This window comes from Sesamum indicum, linkage group LG7, assembly GCF_026168435.1.
Source record: "Sesamum indicum cultivar Baizhima isolate 11 linkage group LG7, ASM2616843v1, whole genome shotgun sequence".
Classification (NCBI taxonomy): Eukaryota; Viridiplantae; Streptophyta; class Magnoliopsida; order Lamiales; family Pedaliaceae; genus Sesamum; species Sesamum indicum.
In genome coordinates this window covers 8,330,699-8,350,453 of record NC_142663.1, presented here as the reverse complement: position 1 = coordinate 8,350,453, position 19,755 = coordinate 8,330,699, and the positions used below count along the sequence as shown (strand labels likewise).

General features: G+C 33.7%; 3 protein-coding genes across 3 annotated transcripts; 2 read left to right on the top strand and 1 right to left on the bottom strand.

Moving 5' to 3' along the window:
* Positions 1-2,833: 2,833 nt before the first annotated feature.
* UGT89B1 (UDP-glucosyl transferase 89B1) lies at positions 2,834-4,490 on the top strand. The gene has a single exon (XM_011085709.3). The coding sequence runs from the start codon at positions 2,944-2,946 to the stop codon at positions 4,366-4,368; it is 1,425 nt and encodes a 474-aa protein (XP_011084011.2). The 5' UTR covers positions 2,834-2,943; the 3' UTR covers positions 4,369-4,490.
* Positions 4,491-10,646: 6,156 nt separating this feature from the next.
* TIL (temperature-induced lipocalin) lies at positions 10,647-12,574 on the bottom strand. The gene is made up of 2 exons (XM_011085708.3): positions 11,923-12,574; positions 10,647-11,267 (listed from the first exon to the last, which is right to left on the bottom strand). Exons 1-2 carry the CDS (start codon positions 12,277-12,279, stop codon positions 11,088-11,090), a joined length of 537 nt encoding a protein of 178 aa, XP_011084010.1. The 5' UTR covers positions 12,280-12,574; the 3' UTR covers positions 10,647-11,087.
* A 2,452-nt stretch (positions 12,575-15,026) lies between these two features.
* Positions 15,027-19,387, top strand: SVL4 (SHV3-like 4). The gene is made up of 10 exons (XM_011085707.3): positions 15,027-15,157; positions 15,872-15,987; positions 16,070-16,366; positions 16,523-16,638; positions 16,756-17,254; positions 17,349-17,390; positions 17,491-17,766; positions 17,872-18,008; positions 18,114-18,594; positions 18,679-19,387. The coding sequence occupies exons 2-10, from the start codon at positions 15,885-15,887 to the stop codon at positions 18,984-18,986; spliced, it is 2,259 nt and encodes a 752-aa protein (XP_011084009.1). The 5' UTR covers positions 15,027-15,157; positions 15,872-15,884; the 3' UTR covers positions 18,987-19,387.
* The last annotated feature ends 368 nt before the right edge of the window (positions 19,388-19,755 follow it).

Here is a 19,755-nt window from a genome sequence, read left to right as displayed (position 1 = left end):
CAATATTGAATACTTTATAAAGTTTATGTATAGAACACTTGGAAAAATTATATATTTTCTTATTCAATTAGTAAAATACAAATGTAAAACATATTATATAAATTCTCTTATTCATATTAAATGATCATTTACTAAAGTTTTAAAGTAAGAATGAAAAAGCATTAGCAACAATTTTTTTATTTCCTTCAAAGAAAAAGATCGACAATATTTGAAACGAATAAAAAAATGAAGATATATATATTTTAAAATTATATGCTTTACAATGAAAATATATAATAAAAAACTGAAAATGGTACGAACATAACATAATAAAAAAAATTAGCAGCTGCCTTCATGCTAATAAATTGTCTGAGAGGGCCCAAAACTGAAACCAAACATAAGGTTTTTGTTTCTATCCCGTCTGTAATCCGTCTCTGAAGGCAAACTTTTTATTTGTTATTTCTGTCTCTAATTCGATATGTAAATTCTTAAATATTTCTGTCTTTGATTCCGTCTTTAAGCTCCAAGAATTTTTGTCTCTAATTGTATGACAAATTTTTTAATTTTTTTATTAATATTACTATCCTACTCATTATGCCTACAAATGAATCCAATCACTATCAAAATATGAACTTTCGAAATCAACAACAATCAATAACCAAAAAGACGCTCAATAATACAACCACCAATGATATAATCGAAGTCATTACACCATCCAAACACAACGAAGTAATATAAATATCTGAACACCCAAACCAACAACAACTAACAGTAAGTCATTATACCATCTAAACACAACCAAATTATATCAACATCTGACCTCCCAAACCAACAACGACTAACAATAACAAAAATCAAGGGATCATACAACAAAAAACAACACAAATTAAGTCATAAACAACTAACAACAAAGAAATTAACAATTTTTCCTGATTTTGTCCATCTTAATATAATTTTAGCTTTTTTTATATTATTTGCTTCGAATAATTAAATTGGCCCAAAGAAGCTCAAATAATGGGATGCAAAAATGAAGAATGTTTAGGGTCACAAGAGGGATGCAGGCCAAGAGTCTCTCAACCAAAATAATGGCCCGACCACCACCAAAGAGCCTCCACGGGTCACCTTGGCATCCACATCTGACCAGGTCAACTAGATGCCCCACATGGCCAATGTAGCTCCAGCCAAGAGAACTCAGGATTCTGGCTGCACTGCCAAGGACCCAAGGACACCTTATTTACAAAGGACGTTCTTACACAAAACATTATTCTTACCTAAATGAGGCATTTGTATCCCCATAGAATGAGGCATCTTGGCAGCCAACGAAAACCTCCCCCCGTGTGGGTCTAGACTTATCATAACTGTGGGGGGAAGTTGCCTCTAAATCTCGATTTTTTCATCCAAGGATAACTTTCAATTACACGTGCATACGAGAAACACGTGCTCTGCTACATTTAACTATTTTCCTTCGCCAACTTCCATATTGTTTCTTTTCTCGATGTTCACATTAGTGCTTTTAAAATCGGTATGAACTGATCAAAATTGATGACCCAAAAATCGGCCAAAAATCGATTTTGACCCTATTTTTTTTTAAAATTAATAATATAGTGAAATATAAATTATTTTACATACAATATATATATATATATATTAAATAAAGTAAAACATTATCATAATACTTGAAATAGAAAATTCAGTATCCTCAGTATTTGTTCATTTTTCTAAATTTACCTGATATTTTAAGTTAGTTTTATTTAAATTTGGATTGAATTATCTTTATTTCAAATCATATTACAGTTTTTATTCTATTTAATATACATATGCTATGTATAAAAAATTATATAACATATTTTATTGAAGAAAAGATTTTGTATATATATAAAGCAAAACAGAAACAAATTTAAAAAGTGAAAATTTAAGGGTGCTAATTTATTGAGTTATTGGTCTGATCGATTCAATAGAATTGAAAAAATTGATTAATTCGAAATATATTATATATATGTATATGTATTGATAGTATTTGATTGTATATCAATTGATTAAATAAATATAATTTATAACAAATTTAATAATAAAAAACCATCGAATCTTTTGGAGGAAGCAAATTCAATCAAAATTTAAACTAACAAAAATTTAAAATTTAAAATCCCACAAACTTGATTTTAAAAAAAGTTAAAAAAAGATTGGAGAAAAGGAGAGGAAAGTAGACGAAGGCTATTAGAAATAACCCATTATCCGACGTTCAAGAAGTATAAGTCAAACTTAAACACTTTAGACTATAAAGATTGAAATGCTTCAATCAAACTTATTGTCTTGCATTGAGAAAACATAATCCAAGTTAAGCATTTTGGGCTGTAATATGAAAAAACTCAAGCCTAACAATTATTTCAAATCAAATAAATAACAATTTTATAGTTTATTGAAATAAACTCAGACATACAAAAATGTATTGTATTATATTAAATAAAATGTAACATTCAATTATCTAAGTACTTTCGACATGCGATTCTCCAAACCGGAGGATCTAATAGTATCAACTTTTTCGGGAATTTTTAATTAGATCAGGTTTAATTAGATTTGAATCAATTAAATATTATTTATTGTGTAATTGTTATACAATTCAAGAAAAATAATCAATTTTATACTTTATTATATTTATTTTATAATTGTTCGATTTTGTCATACCATTTAATAAAAAGAGTTTACTGTAATTTACCTTTTCTATGATATTATAAATAAATAAATTATTTTTTATAAAAAATAATAATAATTTATTCCTTTTATGTTTTTTAAATACAAGTATATCTCAAACTTCGTGGGTTTTTCCCTTAAAGAAAGTGACCAGTTTTTCCAACTTTTTCTTAAATCTGCTTTTCACCCACTTCGATCTAACACACTTCTCTCTCTCTCTCTCTCTCTCTCTCTCACACACACAGACACACACACACACACACACACGAGGAACGGATGGCGGAGTCCGGCGCACACATCCTGATCTTCCCCTATCCTGCGCAGGGGCACATGATACCCCTTCTCGACTTCACTCACCAGCTCGCCGCCCGCGGCCTCACCATAACCATTCTCGTCACTCCAAAAAACCTCCCTCAGCTCAGCCCCCTCCTCTCCACCCACCCCCACTCCATCACCCCTCTCGTCCTCCCCTTACCGGAGCACCCAGCCATCCCCCCCGGCGTCGAGAATACTGTCGACCTTCCCGCCAGTGGATTCCGCTCTATGATGTGCGCCTTGGCCGACCTGCACAATCCTATCGTCCACTGGTTCCGCAACCACCCCTCGCCGCCGTCCGCCATCGTCTCCGATATGTTCTTGGGGTGGACCCACCACCTCGCCCGCCAGCTCGGTATCCGCCGCTACGCCTTTTTCCCCTCCGGCGCTTTTGCCATTTCCTTTATCTATTCCTTGTGGCGAGAAATGCCGCAGAGGAAAAATTACAGTGATGACAATGAGATGGTTGGGTTTCCTCGGATTCCGAATTCCCCATGTTACCCTTGGTGGCAGCTGTCACCTGTTTTCCGGAGTTACATCAAAGGAGACCCGAATTCGGAGTTTATGAGAGATTCGTTTCTGGCTAACGGGTCGAGCTACGGGTTGGTTTTCAACTCGTTTGCCGGGTTGGAAGGGGCTCATTTGAACTATTTGAAGAAGGAATTGGGCCATGATCGGGTTTGGTCCATTGGGCCTATGTTGCCTCCTGATGATGTTGCGCCCAACGAGAGAGGTGGGTCCAGCTCCACCTCGATCAGCGAAATACGTTCGTGGCTGGATACGTGTCAAGATCACAGTGTGGTGTACGTATGCTTCGGAAGCCAAGCAGTGCTGACTAATAAGCAAATGAAGGAGTTGGCTTTAGGGTTGGAGAAGAGTGGAGTCAAATTCATCCTAGCGGTCAAGGGTGCAACGAAGGGACACGTGGAGGAAGATTACGGCTCCATCCCATCAGGGTTCAAGGATCGTGTGGCGGGAAGGGGGCTCGTGATCAAAGGGTGGGCCCCTCAAGTGTTGATATTGAGGCACAGGGCTGTTTGTGCGTTTCTGACACACTGTGGGTGGAACTCGACACTAGAGAGTATTGGGGCCGGAATGCCGATGCTTGCATGGCCGATGGGTGCCGATCAATTTATAAACGCGACTCTCTTGGTGGACCAATTGGATGTCGCAATTAGGGTGTGTGAAGGGGCTGAAACCGTGCTTGATTCAGATGATTTAGCGCGATGCCTAGCTGAAGTCATGAGCGAGAAGTGGACGAAGAGGAGGGATCGTGCCGCGGCGTTGGGCAAGGCTGCGATGGATGCCGTAAGAGAAGGTGGAAGCTCTTTCAACGAATTGGGTGATATTGTAATGCATTTGTCTGAAAAATGTACAACATATTGAACTTGAGATGCATCGTGACGATTTTATCTTGATCGGAGGTAACAAGTTGAAGTTGGATGCATTTCACTATGTATTCATCATCTATGAAGACTAAAGTGAATAAAGGAGTTTTTGTTTCTCCATTCTCATAATCAAACACGATTAGCTATTGTCTCTCGCTCGATATATTTGCTTTGTTACTTTATCTCTATTTTTGTTAGAGTTCGTTTGGTACAAGCGAGAAAAATGAAAATATGAAAGGAGGATTTCTCAAGTGAGAGGATAATAAAATGAAAGGAGAAGAGAAAGTGAAAAGACAAAAGGTTTGAAAAAAATAATAGTTTAACTTCAAATTGTTTTGTACTGTTGGAAGAGAGGTAAATTTTAAATACTTCTCCTGTTTGGTAAAAAACGACTGATTTTTGTAATTTTATCGATTAATCATTTTTTTTATTTTATATTTGAAAATAAACAAGTTAATATTATACTAATATAATTTTGGTATATAAAAAATTTCTAAATCTTATTAGTAAAGATACTCTTTTCCGATTAATCATTTTTCCTCAAGTGCTTTCATTCAATTAACCCAAATCTAACATCAAGATCCAAAGATTTTAGAATTGTGTTAAATTTTGACACATCAAATTTATTATTCTTAAAAAAATTGTATATTAAATTTAATAAAAGATAAAATAAACATCCAACCATATTAAAATTAAAAGATGCTAAAATATGAAGAGCCTGAGCGATAAATGGGGAGGGTATATTTGCACTACTTGGAAGGTTGCTTTCAATTTTGGCCGCATTCCACGGTCTATTTTGCCCGCTAACCAAATATTCAATTCACTACATTTGGATGGTCCATAATTGACTCATATTCTATTTTTTTAATCTATAATAACAAAATAGGAAAATGACTTCCATATTCAATGATTAATAATATCACCGTATTAATTTTTCGTAAAATAAAAAAATATTTTTCATGATAAATACAATAATTGATAAATTACACATTTAGTACACATTTTAGGAAAATTATTGAATTTAGTACATATTTTAAGAAAATTGTGGACGCCTGATATCCGGGGCATATTGATATCTACAAATGTGGGTTATATTTGGGTGGCAACTCTCTAATGTATGGTAAAATCATACCATATGGCTGCTAGCAAAATTGAAAGAAAGGAAATTTTGTAAGTTTAGTGCATTATTAATATTAGGGTAAATTATATTTTGTCATCCATCAAAACTTTTTTTGTGTCAACTTACCATCACAACTTTGCAAAATTTACACTTTGCCATATATGATCCCATTTTTGTTGATTTTTCCATAGGAAAAACATCACATATTGTGCATATGTGAGAAATATTACATTCATACAACCTTTAAACATCACATGTGCACTGTATGTGATGTTTTTTTGACAAAAGACTTGATTGAAAAATAGTTATAAATGACATAGTGTTAAATTTTGCAAAGTTGAGATGATAAGTTGAGATAAAAAAACAAAAAAAAAAAAATTCATATTGGTACGTAACCTAATTTTGCCATTAATATCATATTGATATCTGAATAATTATAAATGACTCAATTAGTATATGAAATTTACTATTAATACCATATTGATATTTGAGTAATTATAGATAACTCAATTAATACTCAAATGTTATCATTAATATCACTTTGGTACTCAATTGATATTATGTTTATTTATTTTTGTATTATCTATTTTATGTAATGACCATTTTACGTACCCTAATTATACAATAAATAAAAAATATTAAAATTGAATAAAATTTAATTAATATATTTTGTCTTTATTTGAACCACCTGGTTTTAATTTGACATGCATTTGAGTATTATACTTGATAATAATATTTTATTAATTTATTATTTACTATTCATTTTATTTGTCAATGTATTTATAAGATAACTCATTACTTAATGATTGATTCTATTAAAAGCAAAATTCAAAATGCATTGCAACAGTAAATAAGTTGAAAAATTGCATTCTAAGATTTGAAATTTATAATTTCAAATTGAGACTTTTGATCTAAATTTAAGCTTTGCAATTAAATTATAAAGTCTCAATTAAATGCAAAAAAGTATCTTTGATGATAAAAATTATATCTCTAGGACTTGACTATTAACATAAGTTATGTAATAATGAGTTTTTGTATATATATTAAAAAATAAAGATAGTACAAAGTATCAAAATAATATAAATATAATAATCTTAGTAATCCAATATAGAAATAAAAGTCAATTGGTTCAAATTAATAAAGACAAAATATACCAATAGAAATTTTTACAAATTTTTCTTTGATACTTTTTATTTTAATATTTAAGGATAAAATAACTATTACATAAAAAGATAATACAAAAAGATGAATTAATAAAAAAACATGGGGCGTCAAAGCGATATTGATGGGGAAACTCGGGTACTAATTAAATTACTTGTAATTACTCAAGATATGAAATTTTAAAATGATATTAATGATGAAATTCGAGTACTTATTGAATTATTTATAATTATTCAAGAATTAAAGTAATATTAATGACGAAACTTGGGTACTAAAATAAATTATCCTCCAAAATAATAGACATCTTCAACATATTTAATTAGAAGAACACACAAACAAAAGAAGAAGAAAGATGTTAAACTGAAATTAACTTTACGTGATTAATTTGCAATTAATCAATGATATCTTAGTCTAGTCGTTGAGGCTAAAGTTGAGATACTATGAATAAGTTTGAGATTATGGGTTCGAATCCCATTGAATGTGTGGGTATATTAATTTATTAATTAAAAAAATACAATTTACTCCCCTATAATATGACAAACGAGCAAAAAAACTCCTTATGTAAAATAGAATAGCAAATTAATTACCCATAATATTTTAAAAAATAAAGTAAATTTCACAGGGTATTTACTCATTTCACATATTACAGTAGAAGAGGTAAATTGTATTTAACTCATTTATTAATTAATTGAATAGATATAAAAATAAAAAATTAAAAAAAAAACATTATCTAATCTTGCAATTTGGATGCAGAAAAGCGAAGAAGTTATCAACGAACATAAACAAAGTAAGAGGTACTTATAGCTGTGTCTGTGCTTTCCAGCTAATTACCTAAGGGAAGATTAATTGAAGAGCTGGCTGCATCTGCATGCATGCAGCGAGTTCTCCAATCTTGTGCATGCGTGCCGTAAACCTGACCTCGCTGCATGAGGGGTCAAGGCCATTGAATTGCCTTGGTGCCGACAGGCTGGTCATGTCAGCAAGGCCTCCGCAAGGCTATTCAATCGCCTTGCTGACATTACCAGAAAGGCCATTCAATGCCTTGTCTGAATCCCGCTGCAATTGAACTCTTTTTCAAATATATATATATATATATTGTGGATTTAAATTGTTTTTATGCCCGCAAGTGTTTTTTTTATCACAGTGTCTTCATATTCATCATTCTAAACTAATAACAGTCTCACCAAGATCAAGTGGGTAAGATTTTTGGATACTTGACTTAGAATTTGATTTTCTTTGCTTAGTTCATTCTTGATTCTCTTGCAGATATGTCGACCTTGAAGTTCTTATATATTATGATGGTCAAATATCACAAGATATTTCGTCCCTTTCTTATGATCGGATTCCTATTGGAATCACGGGGATATCTCATTCAACAACTTATTCTCAATTTTTAATGAGATTGTATCGAAAGATGCATGTTAATAGTAACGAATACTTATTGAAAGTATTCGCTAAACATTTATGTCATTATATGGGTTGAATAAACGAAACTCTTATACAAATAGAAGGCGATGACAACTTACCAGAATTCAGTTGGCTACCCTATTATGGAAGTGTATGTCGAGAAAGAACAAATTAACCATGAGGTTAATCCTCAGAAGATGAGCCAACAAAAGGGTCAATACATATCGCTTTTAACAACACATGGGGTACCTTCTTCTAATCATGGTGCCTTTGTAGGTGTTTCTATCTCTGGTTATGATTTTTCATCTGAAAATAATATTCACACAGAAGAGAATATCCCCAATGTGGTTATTGTAACACAAGGACTTGAAAATATTGGAATTCATAACAGTAGAGCAACTCTTTCACATAGTATTCACGAGACCTGTGGGGAAGGTCATGGCATTGTTAATTTCAGCATTCATTTTGAATTTTGAAATTGACCACGAGAAGGTTGTAAATGATTCACAAGCAGATAATTTTGCAAATTTTGAAGATCATGATTCTGAACCTGACGAAGTTGAATTTTCGATACCACCAGTTAATCCAGAGGATGATGATGTTAACATAAATGTCATTGTCGAGACATTAGCAACCGCTACAGAAGATATGTCATTAGGTCACAGAGCTTCACTTGATGCAACTTTGTCACCTGCGGAAAATGATCAAGTGCTTTATCGTACTATACCATTCTTAATTTGCTCAAACATTCTCGGAGGTACCGCAGACTCTATTGATGTCCCAACTTTAAAGTATGCAAAAATTTTTGATTCTCGTAAAGGCAAGCTCGATGTGTGTATGGTGTTAAAAAATAAGATTATTTAATGTCTGCCGTGAAAGATTACTCAGTACGACATGCAATGCGTTAGTATGTTGTAGTTGAAGTTCAAGATGTGTCTGGAAAGTCATCTGTAAGCATAGCACCCCAGGTATGTATGTATATATATACACATCTAGTTATAATGGTGTAGATGGGTGATTTGAGGAATAAAGAAAGCAAAGATTGGCCGGTGGATAATAATGACATACCGGGGGGATTACACATGTCATATTTATGACATGCCTCGTGGACATTGCAAAGTTTTGTTGCTTCTTTATTGTTGAGACAAGTTAAGTGCGACCCTACATATGGGATAAAGAATGTCATACAAATTGTAAAGGACGAATTAAGGTTTAATATATCATAGCAAAATGCATGGTACAGTTGGAGAATGACTCGAAAATAATTCATGGTACATGGGGGAGCTCTACATGAATGTTACCCAAATACATGGGAGCTCTCCAAAAATGGAATAAAAAAATAATAATTGAATGGGAGCACAAAACTTTTTAGTCATCAAGTGGTGCACATGTGATCAAATATGTCTTTTGGACGTTAAAACAATGGGTTTCAATTTTCATTTCTTTTTAAACTATGGTATTTGTGCAATTTTTAATAATGTTAAAATAAATAAGCCCTCAATCCAACTAATAAAACATTATAAAATATACTTAAAAGCATTAAACTACTTGAGTTCTTAATTTGAATCCGAATCAACTAATTAAAACTCTGTTAAATTCAATTCAATTATTAATCAAATCAAATTTAAACACAACTTTTAAATTCAATAACAATTCAAACAAACTCAAACACTAATGAGTTCAACTCCATTTGATTTACATTTAAAAAAAATTTAGTTCGACCCGACTCAATCAAAACCTGAATCAATTTATTGCACTTACTGTGTGATTGGTCTACAGTTCGGAAAAAATGACCAATCACACAATAAACTTGATGCACCTACTTATAATTGATTTGATTTGATCAAATTTGATGGGGAAAAAATTTTTCACCCGAAGTTGCACATTTAGCTCCTATGTCTCCTGCAATCGTCCCTTGTTTGATCTTTACACTTTGGAAAATAGAGTGATGATGAATATGTCGATCACCTTTCGACAATGTGTGAATGTAGAAGAAATCGTCGAAGGAAAATTCATAAAAGTAATATAAAAACTGATTCTGTGTATTTGCTTAACTACATAACGATCCCAGCCATGCAGCACAAACTTCCGACAATTGTGATATAGGATTGCCGGACAATCTTAACTAGGTTTTAAAATATCAAGAAAATTATATTTTTTTTGGGTTGTTCAAATTTTAAGTTCTTTATTTTCGTAAGATGTAGAGAAACACAAGTATATGTAAATAATCTTTTAAAATTTTTATTAATTAATATGTTTGGATATATATATATTATGTTAGTGTAAAACAAATAAGAATAAATTAAAAACATATTGAATTGTGTTCTTCAAAACATAGAGTCATACACAAATATTCAGAATTGTGATATCGCAACTCAAAAAAGAAAAGTATTTTGCACTATGACTTGTGACATCGTAACCCTATTTTTTTTTGTGCCGAATTAACTTTTTTTTTATTTATTTATTTTTTAAAAATGTGATGTATTGATTCATTTATTTTTATTTTTGTGTTTCATTTCAGTTTTCAAATTTTCAAACGATAGCAAAAGTGAAAACATGTTTATTCATATATATTTTCATTGGAATTATACTAATTTAACACTACAATTAAGTACAAAACACACTCTCATTAACTAATCCAAACCTATTCTGGTTCCAAACGAAAATCTATAAAAAATTAAAAATACATATTTTCCACTTAAACTGAAAACACAAACTAAAAATTGGTGACATTAATCTCAATTAAGACCAGAAAACCTCTAGCAACAGCAGAAAGCATCCCCAACAGGATCAAACCATACTTACAAAAAGGAAAAGAAAAAGAACAGAAAAAATTAGGACGAGATTTGAGGAGGAAGAAAACCAATCTTTGGAACCAAAAATCTCGAGATCAATACAGAAGTAGAACACTTTGATGTCAACAACACTTGCAATTGTCAGTAGTTTGCATAATCTGGAAAGCAAGCACATCTTCAGATTAGAGAGGTGAAGGGCCATGCCATTTATTTCTGCACAGTTTCATATTAATCCTATTTTCCCAAGATGGATTTAAACCACCTGATGCCTGTAATGTTCTTCGGGGCGTCCTCCGGGGGAGTATCAGAATGTGGTGTTTTGTACAGCTTGCTCACAAAATATCCCTCTGCTTCAGCCTTCTCAACGAGCTGATTGTACGTCTCCTCATCGAGTCGAGGCTGCCTACACAGAATCTGTGAACAAATCAAACCAGGTTTATTTATGCAGTCATCGTCAAGATTATCAGGCAAATTGTGCTGGAAACACAAAGGAAGACAAAACATAAAGAAACATTGTTATGTGTGAGTACAGGAATTGAATAGTTAAATGGTCTTTTTAGATTCATTGGACATGAGCACAACTATGATCCTTGATATTGTTCCCTAAGTTAGGGCGTGGAGCCTGTCCCTGACGTTACATGCACTTCCAGCACCCGCAGATACACTATCTACTAAAACTCTCCCATTTCCTGCACAGGTTCACAGTCTGATGAAATCCATTCCCAACACTCATGGCCTATATGATTTCTCTTTAACAAATGGATAATATGAGTTCTACTTCAGCAGATTTAGACATGAACAAATTTGAACAACTAGGACACCATGATAACCAGTTCATCAACTCTTTTGCCCTCTATCCCCATGATACACAAAGTTCAAGATTGACTAAGCATTGATGTGTCACAAGACTCTTAACAACCTAAACCCCATCAAGAAATACCATAGGAAAAAAACAGCCTGCACAAGAAATGTAGCCACTCAAAAACTTCCCACAAAACTGATAATTAACAATGTCCATGCATCAAAACAACCCAGAATTCAGTAGAAGGATCTGTAGAGACATAGATACCCAAAGATACTTCCTGGTGGGCTGTCCAATCAATGCATGCTGATAATCCCAATCAATGTACAAAATCCAATAGTCCCCAGTGACTGGAATTATAGGCAGAAATGGGGGCACATAGAATTTGACCTTGAGCTTGGCCTCATTGCTCTTGGGATCAACCTTGTAAGCAGTGCCCTTAATGAAACCCCTTTTGCCACCGCTCCAAGTCTCATTCAAGACATGAACAGTGCCGTCAGGGTTGAGAGTGTAAGTAGCCCTTGTGTCCGCACCATTACTGGGCTGAAATCTTGAAGGGAGTGATGCTATTTCATACCATCTCCCCATGTACCTCTCTACGTCCAAATCCTTCACCACTTCCATCTCTTTCTCCGCCCTTCTTCTGTTGCAAATCTTGATCGAATCTTTCTTTCAAAAAAACTTTCTGGGGTGTATTGATTTAGGATATTATTTCAGTTTCTTGATACGGGCTTTTGGAAAGGGATGAATCGAAGGTGAAAATTCTTGGGCGCTCCTCCAGGAAGCAGTGGCATTGGATGGAAGGTAACCCCACAAACGCCCCCACTCCTGAAATCCACAGTGATTAGCGATCATGCATGCGGTTGCGACTATGGACGTGGGCATTTGAGAGCCACAGCCTTAGGCGTGTATTGTGTCAAGAATCTTGGAAACCCCAGTCTAGCTCTTGGCTTTGGGGGGTTAAATTCAAATTGTGCCATTGAACAATTGAATAGGCACAATTCTTTTTCTTAATTAAATAAAAATAAAAAAGGGTGTCTTAATCTATATTAATATAAAAATATATATTTTTGACTTACAAACGACTTTATAACATCATTGCACTATTTCTTATTCTTAAGTTGTTTTTTTTTTCCTTGTTTTAATGTGATGGTTGGTATATATATATATATATATTTTAGGGATAATTACATTTACCCCTCATTTATTGTGTTTTTACACAAACTACTTATATCTTTTAAAAAATTACAAAAACTACTTCTGGCAGCTTTTAAAACCCAAAAGTGCTCATATTGACTCGATCAAATTGTAATTTATTACTTTTGTACACAAATTATCCCTGTCTTTTTTTAAAAATTATAAAACCGCCCCTGATAGCTTTTAAAACTAAAAAATGCCCCTATTAACTTGATTAAATTTTAATTTATTTTTTTAATGATAGAAATGCCCTCAGGGATGTTTTCTAAGTACCAAGCCTTGCTGCTATCATTGTAGGGGACGTCGACAGAGGATTCTCAGTGCTGACTTACCTTCTTCTATTAGCTCATGTAGACTTTATCGTTTGTGGTGGATCTTTTGGCCTGTCAAGGGATGCCTAACTTTGAAACATGTTGTATTATACCTCTATATTACTTTTTATTTAATGAAATTTACTTTTACCGGAAAAAAAAAAAGTACCAAAGGTGGCGGGTGTCAAAGTAATATTTATGGGGATGAATAATATGACATCATATATTTTTTATTATTTATACTAATTTTTAATTTCAATTATTTTAATTGAATCTCTATATAAATATACACCTTTTAATAATTAAAATATTAAATTATTCAATTAATATTTTAATAAAATAGTTACTAGATTATAAATTTAAATTAAAAAATTATCATACTTTTATAATTTTTTAGAATTAATAAAATAAAAAGATTATTTATCATCTATGTTTATTTATAATTAAATTTTATTAAAATTAATAAATTATAATAAAATAATTTATGCAATTTATATAAATCATATTAAATTATTTTTTAAAAAAATTATTCCTTCCCAACCCTATCGCCATGTCCACTGTCAATTCCTGCCTGTGCCTTCGCTCCCACCGCCCCATTGAGGCCTATGGCCTCGCCTCACTTGCACCCTGCCTTTCACCCTCCTCTACCCATCATTCGCCATCAAAATATATGTATAAATATATATATATATATATATATATGTCCAATTATATACATATTTATACATTTATATTCTTCAAACATATATACATATATATAATTTATTAATTTTAATAAAACCTAGTTATAAAAAAAAATAAAAAATAAATCTTTAAGAATTAAAAATAATTTATACGAATGTGATAATTTTTTAATTTAAATTTATAAGCCTATAAACTAATTTTTATTAATATTAATTAAATAATTTAATATTTTAATTGTTAAGAGGTATAATTTTACATACAGATTCAATAAAATACAGATAATAAAATAATTTAAATTTAAATTAAAAATTTATAAATAATAAAAAAATTATATGGGGTCATATTATTCATTCTCATAAACATTATTTTGACACCCCTCTACCATTTGGTAAATTATAAAACATCCCCGAGGGCATTTATGCCATTGAAAATTAAATTAAAGTTTGATCGAGTTAACAAGATCACTTTTATGGATTTTCAAGGCTGTCAGGAATGGTTTATGTAATTTTTAAAAAGGCAAGGTTGGTTTGTGTAATAGAACAATAAGTGAAGTAGTGTAAATGCAATTATATTTATTATATACACACATGAATAACATATTATAATGGCCAGTATTTATAAAAAGAAGCATTTAAACTACATTGTTCTTGCCGTCTTCCATCCGGCAAATGTAAATTCACATTTTGAAGGATTTTACCCTCATTTATAGATCATAGAACTCAAATATTCAGCCAGCGCTTAGTTCTGTTCTCTTTCGAAGTCCAAAGCCCAACACCCCCAAAGAATGAGATGCTTCGAAGTCATAGATAAAACAAAACTAGATAATTAATTATCCTCTTAAAATTAGTAAAGTAATACAAGCAAAATATACAATAATTATCAGTCCAAAACATGAAAAACAGTGTCAAATTACACGAGTTAAAGAACACAGCAAAGGGGAGGGAAGTTAGAATTGTTTAGTGTCTTCTAGAAGAAGGAAAAAGACAACACAAGTACACCCCCTGAATTAATGTCGTAGAAACGTTAAAAGTACAATGTTAAGAGTTTTGACCTCCCAATCCAAGAAAGAGGGAATGAGTCCAAATGGACATCGCAAAAACTTAATGCATGGACCAGCTATTAATCCGAGGAATATGTGTTGGAGCTATTAATGCGCAATTTACATTCCCTTCCTCTTTTCCCTCTTTTATTTTCCTTTACACTTTCTCCCACCCCTCTCACATTCCTTTGCAGTTTCCCTTATTTGTTTTTCTCCCATAAACTTAACCGGGAATGCCACTCTTCTCCATTTGAGACCCTCTATATATCATGTGAGTTTGATGGGATGTCTTCCCTCTTCTTTACTTCTTCTGTTCATAATTTCTTGATCCCTGATTTGGCTTTTTCTTGAATGTCAATCCAATTATAATCAACATTGTATGGTTTTGATTCCTATTTATGTTGTTAGAAAATTTTCCATGATTAGATGCATGCACGCAATAGAAAAAGTAAAAAATCATGGTGAAATGTTGATGCTCGACAAGGGCTATTCGCTGATGTTTCTACGGACAAAGCTATAGCTGAAATCATAACAAAACGTTGATTGACTGTTATTCAAAGTTAAATTTTTGCATGGATTTTGGTAGCCGTGTAGATAGTATTGGTTTTCCATGGTTTTTGAGGTATGGTTATTTATAATGGACAAAAGCAAGCCGTTCCAATGGTTTTTTTCAGTTTCCATTGCTAAAAACTGAGAAAACTGTCTTGATAATGTGGATTTTGCAAGCAATTCTACCCCTTAAACTTTTGGAAAAAGGGCAATCCTAAGGAGTGTTGTTGCTGTTTCTTTTGTTTAGGGGGAGGTTTTAATGCAATTAGCCGTGTAAAAAGCTGGATAAGAATAATCAAACACCATTGTTTTTCATGCAATATTGGAATAAACTATGAACATGCATTTGGAACATGTTATAATTCCTATGGAATTGTCCTCTTGGTTTTCTGCTTCTGGTTAGGACATTCGTAACGAATTCATTCTGGTTTTTCAGTTTGAGGAGAAAAATGATTGGATATCTACTATTGTCTATCTGTTTGTTTCAAACAATTGAAGCTCGACACGGCGTTGGGAAGCCGCCTCCTCAAAGGAAATGGATGACTCTACATGGTAGGATTACTCAGTTGCACTTGTATAGAACTAACAAGAAGAACGATAAATTATCGAAAATGCTGAATTATCCTATCTGCAGGTGGTCAGCCTGAGGTCATAGCATCTGGTGGATACTCGGGATTTTATCCTGACTCCTGCCTTGCTGCCTATGACTTAGCTACTGAAAGTAGCATCCCTGGAACAATTCTCTATTGCAATCTGCAGTTCTCAAAGGACAGTGACGGTTTCTGTATCTCAAGCATAAATCTTCAGAATACAACAAATATTGATGGTCTAGATCCTAAAGGAACAAAGACTTACAACATAAACGGACAAGACGTCACTGGATGGTTCGGATTGGATTACACCATCGATTTCATTTTGCGTAACGTGACATGTAAGTTGTGAAATAACGAAAGTACTCTACCTCAATTATGTTCTGGGCCGTGTTCGTTTCATGTACAAGTGATGAAAATGCATTGTTTTAGCTCGTTTAACATCATTGCCCTTGTTTAGTATGCTGTTTACGGTGGTGTTATGTTCTTATCCACAGTGAAGCAAAACATTTTCACTAGGCAAGGATTTTTCGATGGTGCTCCTATCGTGAAACCTTTACAAATTACAGAAGACAAGTTCAAGAAGCCTACAAGACTTTGGTTGAATATTGAGGTTTGTCTCTTTGGTATACTGTTTTATATTTTGTTATGTTTCGTAATTTCTGCTATAACAGATATACTAGTACACCACGAAAGATAAATAACTCTCCTGATCGGATGGTGGTCGCAGTATGACATGTTCTATAAGAAACACAAAATCAATCCCGAAGCTTATCTCCTAGAGAAATTCCACCCTCTGCCAGAGTTCATTTCATCCCCGGAGATTGGTTTCTTGAGGTCTATTAAACCAAAGATCGGAAACGCCAAAACGAACCTCATCTTCACGATTCTTGCGGAGCCAGCAGTAGAACCAACCACGAAACAAACATATGGTTCACTTGTTAAGGATCTCGCCATGATCAAGTCATTCGCGTCTGGAATTCTCATACCAAAAGAATACATTTGGCCTGTCAATAATGCTCGTGTTTTGCAGCCCTCGACAAGCCTGGTGCAAGATGCCCACAGAGAAGGGCTTTCCGTGTATGCTTCTGGCTTTGCAAATGATAACTTTTTAAGCTACAATTATAGCTTTGATCCAGCACGAGAGTACCTACAGTTTTTCGATAATTCTCAGTTTGCTGTTGATGGGGTGTTGTCGGATTTCCCTTCAACTGCTTCAGAAGCAATTGGTATTAGACTATTTGTTAAATGACTTTACTATGCACTTTTCGTCTCTTGTTGTCCCTTTTCATCATGTTAGTGATCTGCTCTTTCTGATCATAGGATGCCTAAACCCGAACAAGAATGCCTCCAGGACAATGCCAAGTAAGGAACATACCTCTTAACTCTTTCCTTGAGGAGAAAAACGATTTGTATCATTACTATTTCATATCAAATATGATGTTGTTTTCCTTTGCACAATCAGCTTTAATCATATCACATAATGGAGCTAGCGGTGATTACCCCGGGTCAAGTGATCTCGCCTATCAGAAAGCAATAGATGATGGTGCTGATATAATCGATTGCTCCGTTCAACTGTCTAAAGATGGCATGGCCTTCTGCTCAGATAGAGCAGACATTTTGAAAACTACTACTGCAGCCACTATGTTCATGGATCGCATTACCAAGGTTCCAGAAATTCAAGAACGCGATGGAATTTTTTCTTTCGACCTCACGTGGAGCGAAATCCAATCTTTGAAGCGTAAGCTTTTCAAAGACTGCAGAGTCTGCTACACTTGATCTGTCCATTTTTCTATTCACCTGTTCATGTTGAAACATGTTCCTTTTTAATTACATAATATTTCAGCACAAATTGAGAGTACCTTCGAAAACGAGCTAGCTAGAAACCCTGCACACAAGAATAGTGGGAAATTTGTGACCCTTTCTGAGTTCTTGGAGCTTGCTAAACAAAAGGCCGTAGCTGGAATATACATAAAAATAAAGGTGAATTCTTCCAGCGTCCACAAACAAATTTCATGCATAAAGATTTCCTTACACATGCTTTGCTGCTCCCAATTGCATATTCTAACACCTATATTTTGACCTCAGAATGCAGCTTACCTCGCGTCACAAAAGAACCTTGACATTGTGGGTACAGTCTCATCGGCACTTAGCAATGCCACGCTCGATAAGGAACCTAAGCAGAAGGTTCATATCCAATCAGATGACAGCTCAGTTCTCTTGAAGTTCAAAGACAACCCAAGTTACCAGAGGGTGTTTTACATCTATCAGCCGATAAGTGGTGCACCTGCTCAAGTAGCACAGGAGGTCAAGAAATACGCTGATGCAGTTTTCGTGCACAGAGACGCTGTTGTGATGTCTATTGACAATTTTTGCCAGAATTTCACCAATACCATCCCAGCATTTCATGCTGTTAACATCTCGGTATACGTTGGAATTCTAAAGGATGAATTCGAGAACTTGATCTTCGACTATTTATCTGATCCTTACGTCGAGCTAGCAACCTTCAATGCCCTAAAAGTTGATGGCTTCGTGACAGACTACCCGGCCACTGCAAATATGTTTGTCCGTGAGTATAATTTACCTCCTTTGTTTTCTTGTTTAATGATGACCGAACAAAAATTTGTGTTGACAAAGTTTTATAATTCTTCAGGGTCCTCCTGTGCTACCCAGGGATCCCCATACGTTATAAAACCAGTGGAACCAGGTTATCTGTACGTAGCACCACCTCCGATAACTGAACCGCCTCTCCTCAGTACCGCAGATGTGGTTGATCCACCATTGCCTGCTATAGCCAAGAATATGCCTACTCAGTCAGCTGCAGGCTCTGCTCCCACGAGCGGACCTCCATCTGCGCCTCCACCTCCGGCTGCAAAATCGTCTTCAACTAGTTCGGTAACTGTTGGTGCTGAAGGTTTCATCTTAGCAGCAATTGTGGCGCTTTTGACCGTCTTTACATAGAGTAAGCGAGGCAGCTAATTGGGGCATGGAGCTGTAACTACAACGCTAGTGTGTATGCGATGTTTCCGAAAAGCACTTGAGACATTATTGAGAAATATACATACCGTACATAATACTGAATTACCAGATTGCATGTACATATAAACAGGGATTACTAGAAGAAATATGTCATTCGGTTACGGTTATTTTATCATGTACACTAATTAACCATGATTGCACAATAACTATTAATCATTGTTACTACAAGCAATGCCAAAATATTAGTTATAGCTAAAAAATATGGTAAATGTTTGGGCCACATGATGAGTATTGGTTATCAGTGGTTAGAATTTAAATTTTCATATTGGCTTTGCTTGACTGTGGTAGATAGTATTAATTTATCATGATTTTTTAGCCGTAGTGTTTTATATTGTAGGGAATACAATTTATTCTTTTATTTTTTGGAGTAAATTATATAAAATCCCTCTATGTTGTGAAATTAGCTGTATGTATATAGTGAAATAGGTTAAAAAAAAAAAAACCCTTTGTTTTTCTAAATAATGCACACTTTCCCGCTCCCTCCCTCTGTTTATTATCATTAATGGCGTTAAACTTAAATTTGTACTAGTTATATCATTTTTTTAACAATTATTGATCTTCAATAGTGAAAACGGAATGGTCTAAACTGTAAGTAATTTAAAATTCATATTTATCTTTTTTATTTATATACATAATTACATATATATATATTATACATATAGTATATATATATATGACAACGACGATGTCA

Coding starts and splice junctions, on each gene's coding strand:
- UGT89B1 (XM_011085709.3), top strand. CDS start 2,944: ATGGCGGAGTCCGGCGCACACATCCTGATCTTCCCCTATCCTGCGCAG.
- TIL (XM_011085708.3), bottom strand. CDS start 12,279: ATGGAAGTGGTGAAGGATTTGGACGTAGAGAGGTACATGGGGAGATGG. Junction 11,268..11,922: donor CCACCAGGAAGTATCTTTGG/GTATCTATGTCT, acceptor ATTTGTTCACAG/ATTCTGTGTAGGCAGCCTCG.
- SVL4 (XM_011085707.3), top strand. CDS start 15,885: ATGATTGGATATCTACTATTGTCTATCTGTTTGTTTCAAACAATTGAA. Junction 17,255..17,348: donor AACTGCTTCAGAAGCAATTG/GTATTAGACTAT, acceptor TTCTGATCATAG/GATGCCTAAACCCGAACAAG. Junction 17,767..17,871: donor CGAAATCCAATCTTTGAAGC/GTAAGCTTTTCA, acceptor ATAATATTTCAG/CACAAATTGAGAGTACCTTC.